Source organism: Labeo rohita, chromosome 9 (assembly GCF_022985175.1).
Source record: "Labeo rohita strain BAU-BD-2019 chromosome 9, IGBB_LRoh.1.0, whole genome shotgun sequence".
NCBI lineage: Eukaryota > Metazoa > Chordata > Actinopteri > Cypriniformes > Cyprinidae > Labeo > Labeo rohita.
This window is the reverse complement of record NC_066877.1, coordinates 24,810,238-24,832,125: the sequence shown is the minus strand read 5'-3', so window position 1 is coordinate 24,832,125 and position 21,888 is coordinate 24,810,238. Positions and strand designations below refer to the sequence as shown.

Sequence of the window (21,888 nt, the reverse complement as noted above, 5' to 3'; positions counted from 1 at the left end):
CCCAAAACAGACGCATTTAGGCAGATCAGGGACGGGGCATTTGCTTCAAAAATCTTCAGCGGCTTAGATGTTAGGAGTAAATGATGACTGCTATGTTCATTATTACATCCAACAACAAAATGCCTCAATTACTCAATCGGCAAAATTCTTGTCTTCCCTTGCACCGGAGTCGAAACAATGGCGGTTGGACTGTTACAGCTCACTCAGGGCGGGTCTAAGGTAAGACGACCGTGTCAATCAACTATCGTGGGAGTGGCCTTGATCTGTGTGATGTCACATAGACAAGCAGCTGAGATTGGCTTGATTTGAAAAAAAAAAAAGAGATACTACTTATAAAGATTAAAAAAATACCACTAGGCGGATTTTTATCATTATAGGCTGGTTGTGTACACACACTGCCAACAAACATTTATGTTCACATAACATGTAAAAGTGAGTTTTAGCATCTGATGACCCTTTTAAAATGAAATGTTGTTTTAAAATGTAACAATATTTCACAATATTACTATTTTTTTTTTTATTTTAGTTTATTTTTGCTTAAATAAAATCAGCCTTTTTGAGCATAACACTTGTTTTATTTGCATTCCCTTTGATATTGAAATCACACAGTGAGCGTGTTCAGAAAACCATAATCAATCAAAGCGACATCTCACTAAGCATTATAAAATGGTTAGGCTTTGTCTGCTGTCATGTCTAAAAATTCATCAGTGAAATAGCAATTGTTTAAAGCTAAAAATGCTACTCTTTGAAAAATCTTAGAGAATACTTTATGAACGGTCTGCAGAAATCCGTCACTAATTAATCATTCACAATAAAAAGTGTCTGACAGCTTGCCTTTGCAGAAACTGTTGGAGAGGCCAGGGAGTAATTAACAGGGGATGTATGACTTAATTAGGGAAATACGGATTATTAACGTCCTCACCCTCTCCTGGTGACAGAACCGAGAGGGTGTTTGCATGCGTCTCTAAGTGTGCATGTAGTCAAGGTGCCTGGGATTGGCTTTCATCTCTGGGAAAGTGAGTGAACTTGAGTGTGGAGACGCCATCAAAAGAGCCAGCTCATTTCAACCTGTAGTCAACATCACGCTCTTACTCTCACCGGCTGGGGTACTTATGCTCAAATGGATAGAGGTGGTGGATATCTATGTGAACAGTGTTACAACGTGGCAGGGGTATGAAAAGTACACGTGCATGGTCAAATGCACTTCTCCTTTAAAAATATCTCAAGTGAACATTAATAGGCTGGATTTGTATCAAAATATTTAATCTGTGCTTAAGGCTGAAAAAGAACCTGTACAATTTTAATTATAGACATACTTCTCAGTCATGCATTTTATGCTAATAAAGTAATCTCACTGACAAATGTGCATGCCATTGTTTTAATTAAATTAGTTTATATTTGATATTAATAATGCATAATATATAAGAAACGTGTGTATCGCGATATTTTGTTTGGCGATACTGTATCGATTCTCAAAAACAGAGTACTTATATTTTATACATTTAATAACTAAAGAATCTTCCAAGCACTTTATTTTCCCCCTTTCCTCGTACTGCACAAAAAGTGATTCAGTAACATTGAATGGTTTGCATATGTTGGTGTGTTCTTAACTGCAGCTTTCCTAAAATTATGTCCTATTTATAAAATAAGAAAAATCCCAATATATCGCCTTGTTTACAATATCGCAATGTATCGCAACCCCTGTATAGTGATACGTATCACCAGATTCTTGGCAATACACAGCCCTAATGCATAAAATATTTAACTTATTTTTAAAAGGTAATGTGTTCAACAGCATATTAGTTTCAGCCGTAATATTGAAATTCCTATCAAGAATAGTGATATTTCACAGGTACTGGTACTACAAACAAACACTACACTACAAAATGACCATGATTTTATAGTAAAAAAAAAAACTGTAAAAACATTACAGCAAAAACCTGTTAACTGGTAAACACTATGTTTCTGTATACAGTAAATAACTGTTATAGTTCTAACCTTACCTTACATTTATAGCAGTTTTAGTTCTGGCAACCATAGCTGCTGTTTGTGTGTGTGTGTGCACTCAAACGTGCAATTTTCTTTTTTTCAGTATACACTTGAGAAAAAAAAAAAAAAAAAACTGAATCTAATTGATGTAAATGATGTTTTGTTACATATGCTAAACAAAGGCAAGGATGAATCAGAACAAAACCAAAAAAAGAGGCCAATTAAGTAAAAGTGAATTTTGAAAAAGGTCTAATACCTAAGAAGCAATGAGGTTAGTAAAAGAGAATTCAGAGAGTACTGTAAGTGGATAGAAGCACTAATCATGCAGCTTTCTAAGTACATCTGCATCCCATTAACCTCAGCAAAGTGAAATGAGCTGGGTTACTAAGTTCTGAAAAGGCATTAAAGGATTTTTTTTTCCCCTCCCGTTTGCCTAGGACACAGAAATAGTATTTAAATTTTAAAGGACAGTCCATCCAAAAACATCCAAAAAATGTAGATGTTTACTTACTCCTCTTATGTTCTAAATCTGTATGACTTACGTTCCGAGGACTGAAGCTTTAAAGATTCAAAGAAGAATCATACCATAAAAGTAAATCGTGACATAACTATTTCTTAAAAAATAAAAGCCCTAGAAGTTCTGCTATCAATTTCATTCAAGAAGTCTTCATTCACAAGTCTTATTATTTGCCATTTGAACCTAATTCGTTGTCGGTATAAGTTCTGAATCTAAAATTGTGAGCGACATTAAGATCTGAAAGAAAGTCCATCTGTGAACATGCACTACAGTATGTGCAGCCATAATAAGTAGTGCATGAGTTGTTTGATATTAAAAACTGTCATGATTGTCTGATTACATTGTAAATGGATAATACACAGTCATTAGGCATATTAGGTTTTCACTGTAGGCCACCATCAGACGTGAATATCGATTGCGGCTGAAACGTCTGCCGTACATAGCGCACATGAGGAAATCAATAACCATATTCTGAACTTTCCAACAACAGTGACAGGCAGGATCTTGAAAAATATAACCCCGCTTCCACTCATATTTCTGTTACAGTTTGAGGACGGTGGAAATGAGACAAGCGATTTTAATCCATCAAGGGTGGGGATACAGAAAAAGATGCAGTGTTTTAAACATCTTTTTTGACAGTTAAATTGGTCCCATTTAGTTGCAGAAAAATGGAGGCAGCTATTATAACACTTTTACTAGATGTTGGATGCATTGAGGCCTTGCTGTACATCACAGGCAGTGCCACTTACGCTTTCCAACAAATGGCCTTTCACAAATGGCTGCTAAGAGGCTAGAATGGTTCTAGCAGCAGAACATTAAACAACATGTGGGTCACTGCAATGAGTCTGCATCAGGATGACGACAGGAGCCAAAAACAAATGCCCACTTTTGTGAAAGAAGCATCTTTGGACATCTTTTATGCTCAACAAAAGCCTAGCAATTACTAGGATTTTTCGAACACCCCTTGAAAACCATTTCTGCAAGAAAGCACTTACAATAAAACCAGCTAGACTTACTTTCAACTATGACTTGTCTTCCAGACCAATCATCATTAATCATCTGAATATTCCCAAAATGGATGTCGCTGAAGAATATGCGGTTGTGGTGTGAGGTCTGCTGCCGATAATCGAACGCCAGAGCGATGACGTTCTTGAAGTAGTCTGGATTCTCAAAAGGTTGGAGAGGCGAGTTAAGATCGCTCTCATCAGACAGGTGGATGCTTTTCAAGATGGTCCTTTCAGAGTACAGAAGATAGCCCTCATATCTTTGGCAAGCAAAGCCATCTTCAGCTAAGTACCCGTGAGCACAGGAACAAGTCCTTCTTCCGCTGCCCAGGTGAAAACACAGCTGTTGACAACCTCCGTTGCTCCTTGCACACGGGTTGGTGCCTGCATGCAAAAGCATGTAAAAACATCACTGGATGCGCTCTGAGATATTCAGAATAATTGTGTTTTGTTCAAAGAAAACATGTGGCGTGATAAAAATAAACTCATTAAGTTGAAACCTCAACCTTTCTCCCGGCCTTTGTTAAACACTTTCACGTCCTTCAGGTTGACGCCAAGACCGCTTCTTATCGTGACGGCATCGGTAGCATCGCTCTTGAATCCGCGCCGGATCGATCCGTTGGCGTGGGCTCTGCCACAGGCAGCAGAGAAAAAGAGCATTACGGTGGCGGTTATCTAATTAAAAGCAGCAAGACTCATTAAAACACACAGGAAAACTGCTTTAACTCTAAAGCTGAGAAAACGTCACCTTGGCGATGACTTACGGTACACCCTATTTACATAAGGCCGACGGAGTCTGCCTGGGAGATGGCAGAAACATACGGCAGGTCTCATAATAACCTTGCTCGGAAGGGGTTAATCCGTTGAGACTGGAGCAGCTGGCTCCGTGGGCCACTTTGGAGAGTGTAGCACTTAGTAAAATAATAAATTACCTGTCAGACCAGTAGATGTAAGCCCCGAACACAGCCACGGAGAACAGGTCCACGTTGGCGGCTGACAGTACAATCTCTCGGCCCTCCCCGGTTTCAAGGTTGATCCTTTCTATCTTGTCGGTCCGGGCGTCGCACCAGTATAATCTATTTTCCTAGAAAGCAATTTGAAAATGCACATCAGCACCTCTCCCTTTGAGCAGACCCATTTTATCAGCATTGGAAGAAAAAGAGTGAGTGGAGAATCAGGAAGTGGAATCACTTCGCTCTACCTCATAGTCAATGGTGATTCCATTAGGCCAGGCAATGCCAGAACTGACCAGTGTCACCTGGTCTGAACCGTCCAGTCGTGCACGACCTATGCAAGGATTCTTCCCCCACTCGGTCCAGAATAAATAACTGTTAATTGGAAAAATGCAGATTACTAATTTAACCATGCCAAATTCTACATTTCATAGTGACCTTAAAGTTTTTTGGCTTTTAGTATGAATATGTTAGCCTTAAGGTTATCTATAAGCTAGTGTGCTTCAAAACAACAACAATATTTGCATTTACAAGATATAAGCATTCAAAAATTTGTCTCTCACTTCCGCCAATGTGAATCACCGACTTTATTTTTATGGGCTTTTTACACCTTTTACTGTGAAAGGACAGTGAAGAGCTGACAGGAAAGAACTGGGAGGAGAGAGGGGAGCAGGATCGGCAAAGGACCTCGAGGCGGGATTTGAACTTGGGTCACCGTTAGTGCTATATGTTGTTGCACTAACCACAAGGCTATGCACTGTAAAAAATAAAAAACACAATTTGTTGAGTCAGCTTAAAATAATTTGTTACCCTGCTGCCTTAAAATTTTAAGTTCAGTCAACTAAAATAAGTTTAGTCAACTTGAAATGTTAAGTTGTACTAAGTAACAACTTAGATATTTGTGTTTGCTAAACTTAACAGATGGGTAAGTAACCCAGCTGCCTTAAAATTTTAAGTTGATTCAACTCAAATATCTAAGTTGTCACTTAGTGTAATTAACATTTCAAGTTGAATAAACTTTTTCTGAGTTGACTGAACTTAAAATTTTAAGGCAGCCAGGTTACAAATTATTTTAAGTTGACTCAACAAATTGTTTTTTACAGTGTGGGTGCCATTAAGAAATTTTCTGTCCAATCACATGCTCTCTAGAATCTGAAGTGTCCCGCCCCCCTACACTATAAACAGGCGTTGAAACTGTGGCTAATATCAGTCACTTGTTCAGTGTTAGTATTTTCTTTATGATGAGTGGCATGTAGTGCACAATGGAGGCGATAGGGAATGATCAAGACAGTGTAATTATGCTTGATCATATGCGTGAGTCGGCATATATTAAACACTTTTACTCCACAGCCTCAGCATGATTATGACCACTATTTTACTTTAGTAAGAGTTTCATACTGAATAGGGGGTAATCTATTAGACTGTGGCTGTTGTAAGCTGTCAAATGTGGCTCAGCGGCTCTGGCCCTAGCAGATATAAATGAAACGCTATTGGCTATTTTAAAAAGGGGGTGGGGCTGCTCGATATGTCCTGCCCTGTCTTCCTGTTTTAGCTGAAATTACGCCACCACATAGAATAACGCTGCGTATTTCAAAGCTTCATTGGAACAGTCCTAATGTCATTTACCCTAATTTCATTCCAAACAAGTTCTTTTACATATGAAAACCAAAATTTGTCTCCAAAAGTCTCCAAGTTTCAAAAAGGATGCAAAAGTATCACAAAGCGGTCCATATTACTCATTCATTACTAAATATATTTAGACATCAGCCCTAGAGCACCTTAGCATGTTCATTACAGAAGTATGGCACAACAAGCAAACTATTCTTTTGAACCAAATATTTTCAGTGAATCATTTGATTTAATTTTCAAGCTCAAGGGGTCATGAGCTGAGAAATCAAAATTCCCTTGATCTTTTTACAAGAGGTCATTGTACTATATATATATATATATATATATATAAAACATTTTTAAGTTTCAGAACTCAAAACTTTCTCGGTAGTTTAAAAATATATTATTGACTATATTGGGTCCAACAGTAATGTAAATCACAATACTGATTTAATGTACATCAGTAAATCACAACAGCATCCATTTATAGAGGATGTAGGCTGTCAAACACACACAACTGTTAGCCAATCATAGCAGTAGGCGTGTACTTTCGACTATACTAGAGTTAAACAGAGTTTTACCATTTTCAAATCCATTCAGCTGATCTCTGGGTTTGGCGGTAGCACTTTTAGCATAGCTTAGCATAGATCATTGAATCCGATTAGACCGTTAGCATCTTGCTTAAAAATGACCAAAGAGTTTCAATATTTTTCCTATTTATGATATGACTATGATATGACTTAATGATATTACACAGCCATCAACTCTGCCAGCTGCAACTCTGCATCTACACAAACTTAGTGCCGGTCACTTTCAGGCGCTGCATAATATCATTGCGCCTGCTGCACCCATGGTACGGCAGCAAAGTTCCTTGATTATTACGCCGGAATGAGAGTATAGTTCCTAGTCATATCAGCCTAGAAAATCGCAACTTTTCATTTTCCGTCAGTCTTAGTACATGATGTAACTACAGAAGAGTCAAGTTTTAAATAGGAAATATATCGTCATTATATATGGTCATTTTTGAGCGAGATGCTATCGGTCTAATCAGATTCAGTGATCTATGGTAAGCTATGCTAAAAGTGCTACCGCCAGACCCGGAGATTGGCTGAATGGATTTAAAAACGGTAAAACTCAACTGTTTAACTCTAGGGAAGTTGTACAATGAGCCTATTTTCACAAAAGTGAAGTATTCCTCTAAAGGAATTGATAAAAAACAAACGAATAACAAACAAATGAATAAAAAATAATTCAACCTGTCATACCAAACCCATACAACTTTCTTACTCGACAAAAGGTGTAGACTTCAAGTTTAAAAAACGATGCAAAAGTATCACAAAAAGCAGTTTATACGACTGCACAAAATGCCAAGTCCTCAGAATTCATTTGATGGATTTTTTACTGAATATATCTTGATATTGGTTTTAGAGCACTTTGGCATGTTCATTAGAGAAGACAAATCATTCTGAATGAATCATGTGTTTGACCTGAATATTTTCAATGAATCATTTAATTTGATTCGTAAAACTTCACAAATCCAACTGACCGGATCATCGATCATTTCTTGTCAAAGAACAGGAAGTAGACATCACTCAGTTTTTTTGTTTAAAAAGAACAGAATTCATTCCGATTCATGAATCTGAATACAGTGTTTAAATCAACGCTAAATAAAGTGATTAAATTGATGTGAGCGTTTATATGTCACAAGATTTAAATCAGAATTGATTTTGTTTTTATGCACACACTGCACTAATATAGAGTTTCTGATCACATTCCAAGTTCCAATTCTTGCAATTAACAAACCACTAACTATTATTTTTGCCTCAATAAATTACTAATTTGCTGCTTATTAGTAGTTAGTAAGGTAGTTGTTAATGTAGGTATTGTGTAGGATTAGGGATGAAGAATATGGTCATGCATAATATGTGCTTTTTAAATACTAATAAATAGCCAATATGTTATAAATAGGCATGCTAATAAACAACTAGTTAATAGTGAGAATTGTTCCCTATACTAAAGTGTTACCAAGTTTCCCACTCTCCTACACTGTTTCTTTATTTTTTTCCAAACAGCAGAATTAATATTTATCCATATCTGAATAAATAATACATATAAACCACTGTGCTGTGCTGCTTATAATTATCACAAAGTAAAAAATGTGCATCCCCGTGCCCAAAACCAGTCGTCTGTGGATGAGAATCTAAAACAAGGACTGTTAAAAACATTGTCCTGCATCACTTCACAGACGCAGATTGAAAGGAGAGTTTTATAATGACAGGATATTTATTTACACAGGAAAGAACAACTTGTTCTGCGCGTCATATGTCATTACACTATTCTGCGTCATTGCACATGCGCTGTCCTTTCAGTTTCGGTTTTAAATACATTTGAGTGTTTACATGCACTCTCGACTGTATCAGAAAACAAATAAACCACTCCTTTCAATCAGATCGAAATTGAATCCAGATCAAGCTCAATCATGTTTACATGAAGGCTGTTCAGTTCAACTGAGCTGTCAATCCAATTACTAACTATTATTTGCATGCAAACGTAGCCACTGAACCACTATTATGATAGTGCTTGCTTTTGCATAGTTTGAATAGTGCTTTGCTAAGGTTGAAAGCTTTACCCATTCAGTATAAAACTGCAAAAAAGAGCAACCAGGACAATACTTCCTCTTTTGTGCTCCACAGAAGTAAGTCGAATAGCTTTGGAACAAAATGATGGTGAGTAAAAGATGTCAGAGTTTTCATTTTTGAGTGGACTCTTCCTTTAAAGTGTATAACTGTTGTTACACCACCAAGGAAACATCATTCAAAGTTTGACTCAACTGGAAAAAGAAAAAGACAGCTTTCATAGCCTTAGGCTTGAATAGGAGGCTGTTTTGGATGTCTGGGATTTAGAGGATCCCACTCCTGATGCTGTCTGCTGTCAGCACATAGATGGTAGATGGGTTAAAGCGCTCAAATGTCTAAAACTTGTCGTCTCGCTGTGTGATTCTGATTGCAGGTTGTATACATCAAATTCAAGGCAAACCCAGACAAAACTGGCAAGAGCAGAAACCATAAATTTGGACCCTAATTACTAAAACAATACCATAATGGACTACAAAGTGGGACTGTGACTAAATGGAGATGCATATCTGCTGGTTTTAAATTCTTAATTTGGTTCATTAGCAGAGGCCAAGCCATTTTAAAGCCAATTTTGTCAGCGAAACAGTCCAAGTCAGATTGCAAAATTTATTTGACCTTCAAAGGTTTAAAATGCATTTTCATTTCTCTTCCAAGAGCTCATTGTATTATCCGGTCTAATGCACTTGCATAGTTCCCTAAAATTCACTCAGTAATTTCTAAAACGTTTCTAAAGATTTATATTACTGAACTGCAGACATGGCTGAAACTGATCCGTTGTCTCAGAGGCCTCTGACATACCCTCTCTGTGGATGCACTGCGATCGCTCTTGGCTGGTCCAGACCTTCTGATATTACAACTGACCGGTAGAGACCATTCAGACGAGCGATTTCAATGAGGTTGAGGCCATGGTCTGTCCAATAAAGGTTACCTGGAAAAAAAATCCAATAGTATTTTACAATATTACTGTGTTTAATGTAGTTTAATGTATTAAAATGATACTGTATTATGTAGTATTTATTGACCAAGAATGTGACCCTGTAACACAAAACCAGTCTTAAGTAGCACAGGTATATTTGTAGCAATAGCCAACAATACATTCAGGGCTTGACATTAAAGGAGAAGTCCACTTCCAAAACAAAGATTCACATATAATGTACTCACCCCCTTGTCATCCAAGATGTTCATGTCTTTCTTTCTTCAGTCATAAAGAAATTATGTTTTTTGAGGAAAACACTTCAGCATAATGGACTGCTATGGTGCCCCGATTTTGAACTTCCAAAATGATGTTTAAATGCGATTTCAAACGATCACAAATGCCACTTTGGCGGGTTGAATTTTATAACAGAGCTCAACATTAATGCTTGTCTGGGACAGCATTTATTTTTTGAAGGGGCAAGTGAAAGAGAATTTTACTTGCCCGACCGAACAACTAATCTGATTAAAACATCTACTTAGAGAAGCACCAAAATTTCATCGAGAATGATTCTTGATTGCGATTTTTCTACATTTGGAGGATAATGGATAATGTATTAACAGTAAAAACGTCACGCCAGTTGAGGATCACGCAGCCTGTCTGTGTGTGACAATCTCATGGAGAAATCAATGCAAATTAACACAAACTGCGGTAATGTAGTTTTTATATTTATAACATATAGTTAAGTCTAGTTAAGCAACATGACACGACCAAGAGAGTGAAGTTTTTCCTGAAAACCATAATTGTAAATTTGACATTGATTTTATACAAGAGTTAAAACGAGTAGTTTGAATATACATTTTAGTACAACATTGTCAATGTTGACTGTTTTTGTTTGATTTGGTTAACAAAAATTGTTCAAAACAAAGATCACAGTAGAACAGTAACGCATCTCTGAGCAACACACAGTGGTGTTTCGTTACTAAATGATTCTGCGTTTTTGAATGAATCATTTGAGTCAATGATTCACTGGTCCATTCACAAAGACAGGCACTTGCTTCATTCTTAAATGAATCAGCTGTCTGAACGAATCGTTTGAAGGCATGACTCAATGACTCACTTGTTAAGAGTCACTTGCTGCCACCTATTGGCGGTTTTCATATTTAAAAGTAGCTTATCTTTGCATTTTTTCCAACATTTCTTATTTTTATATTAAAAAACAGATTTTAAATACCAAACTCAAAACATTATTTATATTGCAATTTTGCAATGTAAATGCTTTCATGCTACATTTTAGCTTCATTAAACTGTCTGTGAAAATGCAGTTCAGCTGCTTCTGTTTCTTGAAAAAAAATGACCTAGAAATCAATACGCAGTATTTTTAGTCGTATAAAACATAATTTCCCAACAACAAAATTGTGGCCAGTGAAAATGCCGAGTGGCTAGTAATTTTGCGAAACCACTAGCCACAGTTAATGTCAAGCCCTGAAAACATTGTATGGGTCAAAATTCTTGATTTTTCTTTTATGCCAAAAATCATTAGGATATTAACTAAAGATCATGTTCCATGTTTCCTACTGTAAATATATGAAAAATTGTAATATGCATTGCTAAGAACTTCATTTGGACAACTTTAAAGGTGATTTTCTCAATATTTAGATTTTTTTGCACCCTCAGATTACAGATTTTCAAATAGCTGACAACCAATTATTGTCCTATCATAACAAACCATACATCAATGGAAAGCTTATTTATTCTGTTTTTTTAGATAAATCTGAATTTCAAAAAAATTGACCCTTATGACTGGTTTTGTGGTCCACGGTGACATACAGTATATGCAGCACTCCATTGTTAAAACAATGTTTGTGTCTTACCAGCAATCCAGTCGACTGCGATGCCCTCCACTCTGTTGATGCCAGTTGTGATAATGTCTTCCCTCCACGTCTGATCCCTCTTGGCTCTTGAGATCCGGTTTAATCCCATGTCTGTCCAGTAAATTGTATCATTGCCTGTATAGAGGGGGACACATGTCATGAAGAACAAAGCTTTCAACATAAATAGTGTATGAGAAAACATCTCAGATCCCTTACATCAAAAAACACAAGAGCAGAAAGAAATGAAGCAGAAATATTGTGGAAATTTCTTATACTGTTTGTAAGAGACTCCTTATTAATTTCTAATGCTTTTTAGTACTAACAATAGCTACAGAAATCAACAAGCAATTTGTAAGTGACTATCATTCAAAGTGCAAAAAAATTGTGTTGCAAACAAATCAAACATGATTAGCAATGACTAAAAGATTGTTTTGACAGAAGCTTGCTCTAAATGTAACTGGTATTTTTGCCATACAACTGAATGTGACGAGAGCGGTTATTTATTTGCATCCTTCCTGTTATTACTGAATTCACACTCGGCTAACGGATCTCTTCCATGTGACAGCAGCCAGCTGGAAGGCCCTCATCTGTTTCATGCTCCAACAAGCTGCCTCTTAATAACATGCAAATTGTATGCATGTGTAATCGGCTGTCATAGGCCGAGCTGGACTGGGGTTTTCTTCACCTGAGGTGAGCGGATTCTGGTGGTAGGCGAGAGCATTTGCATTGAAACTCTCTGACCATCTGTATATACTGCCCTGCTGCTGAGGTCAGCAATTCTGCCATGTTTCCCAACCCACACAGCATGGGAAAAAACGACCCGTCCGGCTAATGAATTAAAGTTGGTGATTAAATAATATTTTATTTGTTTTAATATATACATATATATATAAACCTCCATTCAGTTTAGAGTAGATACAAAAGATGAAGTATGCTATACTCGCAGGTATTAATTTTCTTGCTAAATTCATTAATTCATTATTCATTCTCATAACACCTACTATTACTAGTATAAAATAACAATTTGAATAATAATATTAATAATAATAATTAATAAACATGGTGCACAATATTGTAATATAATAAGATAAAAATAGTAGTTGCAGTACTAGTAATGCAGTTACATTTACCATAAATGTTAAATAAACAAACAAACAAATAAATAAATAACAAATTATGATCATTTTGACATGAAAAAATACTATACAAATAAACTAAACACACCATATCGCATTCATAAACAAACAAACAAATACATAAATAAATAAATAAATAAATAACAAAGTGATTATTTTGATGTGAAAAAATACTAATATTAATAATATTAAGAAAACTAAACACATCATATCTCATTTATAAATAAATAAATAAATAAATAAATAAATAACAGACATAATAATTTTATAATTTTGACAAAAAATAATATTTGGTAAACTAAACATATCTTATTTGTAAATAAATTAACAAATACATAAATTACATGACAAAAGGTAATCATTTTGGCATGACAAAAAATAATAATATTAATATTAATTACATTAAGTAAACTAAACATCAAATCGCATTCATAAATAAATAAACAACAAGACAAAAGGTGATAATTTTAGCATGACAAAAAATAATAATATTAATAACATTAAGTAAACTAACATCATATCACATTCATAAACAAACAAACAAATAAATAAATAACAAAGGGTGATAATTTTTACATGAAAAAATACTGATATTAATAATATTAAATAAACTAAACGCGTCATATCTCATATACATATAATCTAATTAATTACATGACAAAAGTTGATAATTTTGTCATGACAAAACAATTATATTATTAATATTCATAATATTAAGTAAACTGAATGCATCATGTTGCAAAAATAAATAACATGACAAAAGGTGATAATTTTGACACGTCAAGAAATATCAATATTAGCAATATTAAGTATACCAAATGAATCACATCTCATAAATAAATAAATACATAAATTACATGACAAAAAGTAATATTTTTTCATGACAAAAATAATATTAATATTATTAAGTAAACTAAATGCAGCATCTCATTCATAAAAAGCATAAACAAATAAATAAATAAATAACATGACAAAGGGTGATAATTTTGACATGACAAAAATACTAATATTAATAAGTAGTAAACTAAATACATCATATCTCATTAATAAATAAATATTCTACTGTGATAATTTTGTCAAAAATATTAATATTATTATTAATATTAATAATATTAAGTAAACTAAATGCATTGTATCTAATAAATAAATAACATGACAAAAGGTGATCATTTTGACATGAAAAAAATATTACTATTAATAATATTAAGCAAACTAAACTCATAAATAAATATATACTTTGCAGCATCTGTATAGCGTTCTTATCATTGCAGCAGCTCTAAACTAAATGGAAGTTAATACACAGTTGTTTGTTTACGGAGAAGGAAAGGTCAGGTCACATCTGAGTGACTACAGCAGGTAGTCTGTAGTAATGCATGCATATGTGTTGCATGTTTATGGAAATGTCTCATATTATTGACTGTTAGAATGCTAATTCGGTAACCATCATATGTGGACTGCCCCCTTGACGCTCACTTCATTTATGCCACTTGTCACCACAAAATGCTCCCCCGAAACAGGCTGAATAATCTTGCATCAGACCGCTGTCAAATTAACCTCATTCACATAATGAATAATGCATAGTATGACAACAACCCCTCAACGCCATCAGCGTGGTGATGTCGCCTCTACTTCCATAGATTATCTACTATACTGCTTTATGTCTTTCATGCTTGTAGCTATAGGAGATATAAAGAGAACATTTATCTGAGTTACTATGTGCACCTATATGTTTAACTCATCTGAGCTGTTTATCTCCTCTACGTGTGATATGCAGTCCCTTCTGATCTGGTAAGAGACTGTGTAGCAAATATAAGACTCTACATCTGACAGCAAACAATGTTTTAAAAAAAAGTAATGCACAGAAAGCAACACATGCCTTATCTTTGTTGTGCACACAGAGCGGCTCTATACACTAGTGAACACAGTGGAATATAGCAGGAGTGAATCACGTGAAGTGCAATGTTTGTACCTGCATGAAAGTCCACGCCAACGGCAAACAAGGTGCCGCTGATGGGCATCAGGGTCTCGGCGTGGTCACTGGGATCCAGAGAGATTCCACGTATCCCCTCATGAAAAGAGTACATCAGAAAAGAACTCAGGCCTGTGATGGACAACAGCAAGCGAGAGATGTTAGATGGAGGTCAAACGAACGTCACACAGGTTTCTTTGTGCAACTCCCACATAACAAAACAAGCAGCTAAGCCAAAGACAACATGAATTGCTGTTAGAAGTGAGGAAAAATATGTGACATCCCTGCCAAATACAAAGACACAGGCCATGACAGCAGCCTACCTTCACAGGAGAGCCGGTCACTGCGAAGGTTGTAGCCAATGGTGCAGGCACATGTGCGTGTGTTTTCAGATGTGGGCAGACAGAGCTGCGAGCAACCGCCATTATTCAACTGACAGGCATTCCTACCTGAGAGAGAACACAATAAGAAGGGAAAACACGTTGATGGATGAAAAATCAGTCTTGAGAACTGCTTGTGGAGGAAACTGCTGACTGTAGCTTTTGGGTTTGTCCATTGTTGCAAGATAATAATTCCAAAACAGTTCTGAAAACATACATTTCGATATGTAAAGTATGGAATTTCAGATTTACTAGTGCAGCCAAATTAAACTACAAAAATAGTGACTGTTTTCATTCATTCCATTGTTTATTTTTGACCCATTTATAATTTCCTTATACTAAAGCCAAAACATATTATTAAAATACCTGAAAAAATAATCAAGTTGACACTGCAACTAATTTTATACGCCGTGTTAACCACCTTTAATCTTTGGGATCGGTTACTTACTTACTTATTTATTTATTTATTTATTTATTCATTGTTTTTGAAAGTAGTCTCTAATGCTCACCAAGGCTGCATTCATTTGATCAAAAATACAGTGATTATATTAATATTGTAAAATATTATTACAATGTAAAATAATGCTAAAATATTTTTAGATTTGATTACATATATTTATTATGTATATTTAAATACATTATAAAATGTAATTTGTTCCTGTGCCTAAGAAGAATTTCTTCTTCTTCTTGCCATTCAAAAGTTTGGGATCAGTAATTTTTTTTTTTTTTTTAAAGTTCTCTTATGCTCATCAAAGTTCCATTTATTTGTTCAAAAATACATTAAAAAACTGAATATTATGAAATATTATTGCAATTTAAAATAACAGTTTTCTATTTTAATATATTTTAAAATATAATTTATTTCTGTGATGCAAAGCTAAATTTTCAGCATCATTACTCCAGTTTTCAGTGCCACATGATCCTTCAAAAATCATTCTAATATGCTGATTTATAATCAATGTTGGAAACAGTTGTGCTGCTTAATTTTTTTTTTTGGGGAACCTGTGATAATTTTTTTCAGCATTCTTAAATGAATAAGATGTTAAAAAGAACAGCATTTATTCAAAATCGAAATCTTTTGTAACAATATACACTATCGTTTAAAGTTTGGGCTCAGTACATTTTTTTCTTTCTTTCTTTGAAAAGAATGAATACCTTTATTCAGCAAAAATGTGTTAAACTGATAAAAAGTGACAGTCAAGACATATATAGTTAGAAAAGATTTATATTTAGAATAAATGCTGTTCTTTTTAATGATTTATTCATCAAAGAATCCTGAAAAAAGTATCACAGGTTCCAAAAAAAAAAAAAAGCACAAAGCAACATGTTGGAATAGTTTCTGAAGGATGATGTGACACTGAAGACTAGAGTAATAATGCTGAAAATTCAGCTTTGCATCACTTGAATTAATTATTAAATACTTAAGGGATATTAAATACTTACAGGAATATTAAATACTTAAAGTCTTATACATGTACTGTCTTCTGTGTGTTTGCATTTATTAGCCATTTTGGCTAATTTGATTATGCTCTCAGTTATCAGTAACTTATTTCATTATGTTTAAATCAAAGTTGAACTTTCTTGTCAAACTTTTTGTCCAATCAAATGCTCTCTGGAATCCGAAGTGTCCCACCCCCTACACTATAAATAGACGCTGAAGCTGTGGCTGAAACCAGTCACAGAATTTGTATTTTCTGTACGGCAAATTGCAGGTACTGCACTATATAGGGGCTAGGAAACGATTCAGACAGTGTAAATATGCTTTCCATTGGAGCAAATGAAGTCTGGTTTTGCTGCAGTGAGCACAGTCTGCTCCGGTCCAGCGACACGATAGCACGGGGCGGATCATGTGTGCGAGTCGGTGCAGACCACAAAACGTATCAGACCCATTTGAATTCTACAATTCAAAAAGGGGTAATTTATTAGACTGTGGCCGTCAAAAGCTGTCAAATGCGGCTTTACCAAGCTTTACCATGATATACACTAAAGGCTATTGGCTATTTTAAAAAGGGGGCGGGGCTACTTGATATGTCCTGTCTTCCTGTGTCAGTTGAAATTACGTCAACACAGAGAAAAACGTTGTTTCAAAGAACTTCAGTGGACCTTTAAATCCATTCCACAAAATTCAGTCAATTTTTCGAGTCTGTTTATGAGCTATACAGGTGAAGCTGAAGCAGTAGGCTAATTTGAGACAGTTTCAGAGATATGTCAATTACTCTTTATATGAAAGCAATTCATTAACAGGTTCGGCCACAATGGAATGGTCGTAAATTCGGAATATCTCCCCTCGTTTGATGAAAGGTTTTAGTGTTGCTGTCAAGTCGAGATGACTTGACATTCTTTCTGGAAGTCTCACGTCCGTCTTAATTGTATAACTGAAAGTGAAGGGGAGGGAAATTGTACCACTGTGTATTAGCACAGGCTCTCAGGGAAAGCTCAGCTTGCACATCTACGACAGTAATAAGACAGCTCCGCATTATGAATAGAGAGGCTAATTGCTGCCGGAGAAATTTGGTGGCTGGATAGATTTACATTTGAGCCCGTTTAATGGTCATTCCTTATTCAAGTCGACAGTTTAGTGGAATCCACAGCAATGCCGTTAATGGATCTGCCATTAGTGTGAATTATTTGCAGAATAAGTCACAAAATGGAAAACCAATATCTGAATATATCTCTGCTTACGCACAGGGAAGATAAGCTTGTGATATTATGTAAAAAAAGGCAGAAAATAGAAAACAGTTGACTCACTTAAAGCTTTTTACAAGTAAGTTAAACAACACAGTATAATGCTTAAAATTTATGGTCTTGTTTATTTCAGCACATTTATTTTTATATGCTACTTTAAGACTCTACAAAATCAAAATTAGTTTTGCTTTTAGTCCATGTCTATTAACTTTAATGCTAATTTATATGCTTGTGCAGGCCTAAACAAGGAAAACTGAGCATAAATATTTTCATTTTGTCTAATCAAATGCTCTTTATAATGAAAATGTACAATACTATCAAGTAGCCAAATCGTGGTATGTGGCAGTGTTGTTTAAGTATAATTAAGATTATATATATATATATATTTTTTAAATACTTTAAATTAGTATTAATTTTTGCATTTTTCTTTTTTTTCTTTTTTTGAAATTGAAGTTATACAGTTAAAGTAATTTTGTTGTGTCTTTTTTAATGTCTATATAGTTATTAATTTGTATTTCTTTCTTATTGATTTTTTATTATAATTTTAGCTAATTTAGTACATCAAGTTAACTGAGAAAATGAGAAATGGAGCAACAGTTTTTAGGGGTTCAAGCATGTAGCTGTGAAACCCTATTACCCTAATTGATAGAGTGGTCACGGATCTGTGATCTCTACGTAAAACTGGTCATGCAGACCAAACTGTAAGTCGTAGAGACTTGAAACTTGGAGAGATGGTAGTTCTCTATGGGATTATTTTTGTGCCAATAAGAATGAACGTAACTTTATACAACTGAACGTAACTTTCCAATAAACGATCAAAAATATGCCACTGCAAAAGAAGAAAAACACAATGAAAATGAAAAAATGAACTCAGTCGCACAAATTTAACATGCTCTTCAAATATGCTTCATTCTTTGTTAATGATTTTCAAAGAATCGTTTTCGCGAATCATGGATTCTGAATGCGTTGCCACAACTTTCGCTTACGCTTCGCAAATTTTCGTTTGCTGTTTTGGCACAAACCTCTCGTGGGGGCGGGCTTAACAGCGATCTACTCTGATTGGCTAATGAGCTTTTGATGGACAGTTGCTCTCTGAACCGGAAGCACGGACGGTGACGTCAGTGGCGCAATACGTCGTGCTTTGTTTATAGAAACTATCAGAACTGTTGCACACTGTACATGAATAAAACTTTTATCGATGTTATTGATTAACGTTACTTTAGCAACACGAACTTACTTCAAGCTGCCCTGAGGGACAAGCTGAGGTGGAAGATGATGCTGCTCCGTGTCTTTCCTGGGAGCTCATCTTTAGAAACTAAGAGACGACCGTAGGTGAAAAACTAATAACATTAATACTTAATATAAACAAAGCACGACGTATTGCACACCGCAACAACTTTCCAATATGTGCGCCACTGACGTCACCGTCCGTGCTTCCAGGTCAGAGAGCAACTGTCCATCAAAAGCTCATTAGCCAATCAGAGTAGATCGCTGTTAAGCCTGCCCCTACGAGAGGTTTGTGCCAAAACAGCAAACGAAAATTTGCGAAGCGTAAGCGAAAGTTGTGGCAACGCATTTAGAATCCATGATTCGTGAAAACGATTCTTTGAAAATCATTAACAAAGAATGAAGCATATTTGAAGAGCATGTTAAATTTGTGCGACTGAGTTCATTTTTTAATTTTCATTGTGTTTTTCTTCTTTTGCAGTGGCATATTTTTGATCGTTTCTTGGAAAGTTACATTCAGTTTTATAAAGTTACGTTCATTCTTATTGGCACAAAAATTATCCCATAGTTCTCACACCTCCTACAATGTGATCAAGGCTCGCCCCAATCGGCCTGACGGGGACGCTACAGTGAACAAAAGTATAAAAACTTTCTAAACCAGCAGTCGCAGGCTCAAGTATCTTATGCCTTTAGAATCCTTAGCTCGTGGCGGACAAAATGCATGCCTCAGATTAGATTGTGAGCCTGGCGAAATTTTTTCAGGTAATTCACACTTTTTGAGTGTCTAAGTAGGTTACTTTTGCAAACTAGAACTAGGTTTTTCTTGCAGAAAGATTCTCTGGAGAGTGAATATCAATAGTTATCAAAAAAAAGTTAAACTTTCGGCTCACTGTCACAAATGGACGCCAAAACGTTTGAAAGGGGCGGGGCCGCTTTTAGTAAAATGCTTATAACTCCTGAACAGAATGAGATATCTTTGTCAAACTCAGAACACTTACAGTATGCAAGAGCTCAATCTGAGATCACAGGGGGGGGAAAAATTACAGATTTTTTTTTTCACAAAAAAATCACTTGGCCACTTGGTTAACTTCAAATTCAAGGACCTTTCAAGGACTTTCCAGGTCCAATACCCTCAAATTCAAAGACTTTCAAGGACTTTCAAGGACACTTTTTTTTTTCAAATTCACAAACTTTCAAGGATTTCAAGGACCTGGGGGAACCCTGTTCAACATGAAAATCAGCGTGCACGGTCTTGGTCCTAAGTGCCACAAGTGTCTATAAGGACATTTGTGCATCTCAAAAAACATGGATGTGACTGGCCAATGAATTCTGAGCACTTGTTAGACAAGGTTAACTAGAAATCGGCAACTGGGGGTGATTTCACATTTTTCAAGGGCGTAAACAATTGTACATCGCACAGTTTTTCGCACATATGTGCAATATTCCTATTATATGATAGAACTCTTCATTCCGGACAACTTTGTCTCTGTAGAACCACTGCTGTCAATCAAACCGTCTGTTAAATGAGAAGACGTCAAAAACCTATTTTTGCAAACTAGTCCTAGGTTTTTTGGTCAGTCTGGTGATTCTAAACAAGTATGCAAAGTTCTATGGAAATCGGACCACAGCTCGTGCTATAACAGTCATAACCTTTAAAAAACATAACATTTCTATGGTAAATTACCTGGATTTGCCAAAAATGCTTTTTAAATCATTGATTTAGGTGGTCACAAGCTTGCTAAACTATGTATTTTTTCATATGTGCTTAGATGCCTTAAAGCACTTTATGTATTTATTTATTTTTTAATGGTTTTATTTTTAGTTAACTACTGTATAATAACCATACAGGTGGCTGCAATTTAACTAAAAACTCTTTGATATGTCCCGTCCAAACTTCCTGTTCTTTTGGGACACACGTCAACACTGGAAAGAAATCCCACTGGTCTAAAAGATGTTCAATTTTAGTTATCTGTTTCAAAGACAATAACTGGCCAATGTACACAACGTACCTTTCTGACCATCTCTGTCGTACACCTTCATGTGTACCACTCCGCTGGTCTTATTGCGCAGCACCGCCGGGTTACGTCCATCCCGTTTGGCGACCGTTCCCAACTGAGCCAGATCCTCATCGGCCCACCACAGCTTGCCACCTGGAAAAACAGATGAATTATTCATTTCCCAAAGTCACAGAACCAGCAGGTCTGACTGCCAACGGAGGCACATGCCATTATCATTTGTTTGTCCCTTTTATACCACATGCATATAATCCGGTGGTGTGCTGTGCCTTTTCAGTGCCAAAACTATGCTGCGCTACATTGTACGGGTGGGCAAGTGAGGTGGTTGGAGTGAGCGGGCGAGCGAGAAAAGTAAAGAGATAGGACTTGAGCATTATGCATGTTCCCTTCCCAGTGTGAGTCAATGAGGCAGAGCTCAGGGCGGCCTGGCTACGTGCCCTGGCTGAAGACAAGGACTCTTCATTCACAAAGCCATCAGAGTGCATCTATTCTCACAGCGGCGCTGCAGCTAGCAAGCCCCTCGTGTTGTTTCCGCTCTGTAAGGCTGAGTGTGCCACAAAGGGCCTCAGAGATTGTCCTTGGCTCTGAGCCTAGACCATATCTGTCTGCTGCAGGAATACAGGAGAACCGGAGACAGTCGTAGCTGTGCAACCGTAAAATGAAACACATATTTGTACTTCTTAAGGTACAGATGGATTGAATGGACCGAATGGCATTGAATAAAAAAGGATGAAAGAAATTAATCAACAAAATCACGTTATTCACACTTTCAGCCAAACTACCACACACTGCAATGTGATTGTTACAAATAAAACTGTAGTCACCTCGGATTAGCAAATAAAATAATAAAAAAAAGAATTACAAAGATTTTAATCAATCTTAATTGTCACCCGTCCCCTCAGACACCCCATCATGACAAAATATATATAGTATATCGTTGGACAGGTCTAAGACTCTTAAATAGATATTTTACCACTGTTTTTTG

At 35.9% G+C, this 21,888-nt stretch overlaps 1 protein-coding gene across 5 annotated transcripts in view; it reads right to left on the bottom strand.

Moving 5' to 3' along the window:
• Positions 1-21,888, bottom strand: part of lrp1bb (low density lipoprotein receptor-related protein 1Bb) — a 355,559-nt gene that overhangs the window by 96,689 nt on the left and 236,982 nt on the right. For all 5 annotated transcript variants that reach the window (XR_007828439.1, XM_051119357.1, XM_051119358.1 and 2 more), the window contains 9 exons: positions 20,898-21,038; positions 14,920-15,045; positions 14,597-14,728; positions 11,492-11,626; positions 9,503-9,632; positions 4,712-4,838; positions 4,443-4,594; positions 4,017-4,141; positions 3,523-3,894 (listed from right to left, as the gene is read on the bottom strand). Coding sequence is in view for 4 of the 5 variants with exons in the window: in XM_051119357.1 (XP_050975314.1) it covers positions 3,523-3,894; positions 4,017-4,141; positions 4,443-4,594; positions 4,712-4,838; positions 9,503-9,632; positions 11,492-11,626; positions 14,597-14,728; positions 14,920-15,045; positions 20,898-21,038 (1,440 nt within the window). In the remaining variant the exon portion in view is untranslated. The remainder of the gene's footprint in view (positions 1-3,522; positions 3,895-4,016; positions 4,142-4,442; positions 4,595-4,711; positions 4,839-9,502; positions 9,633-11,491; positions 11,627-14,596; positions 14,729-14,919; positions 15,046-20,897; positions 21,039-21,888) is intronic.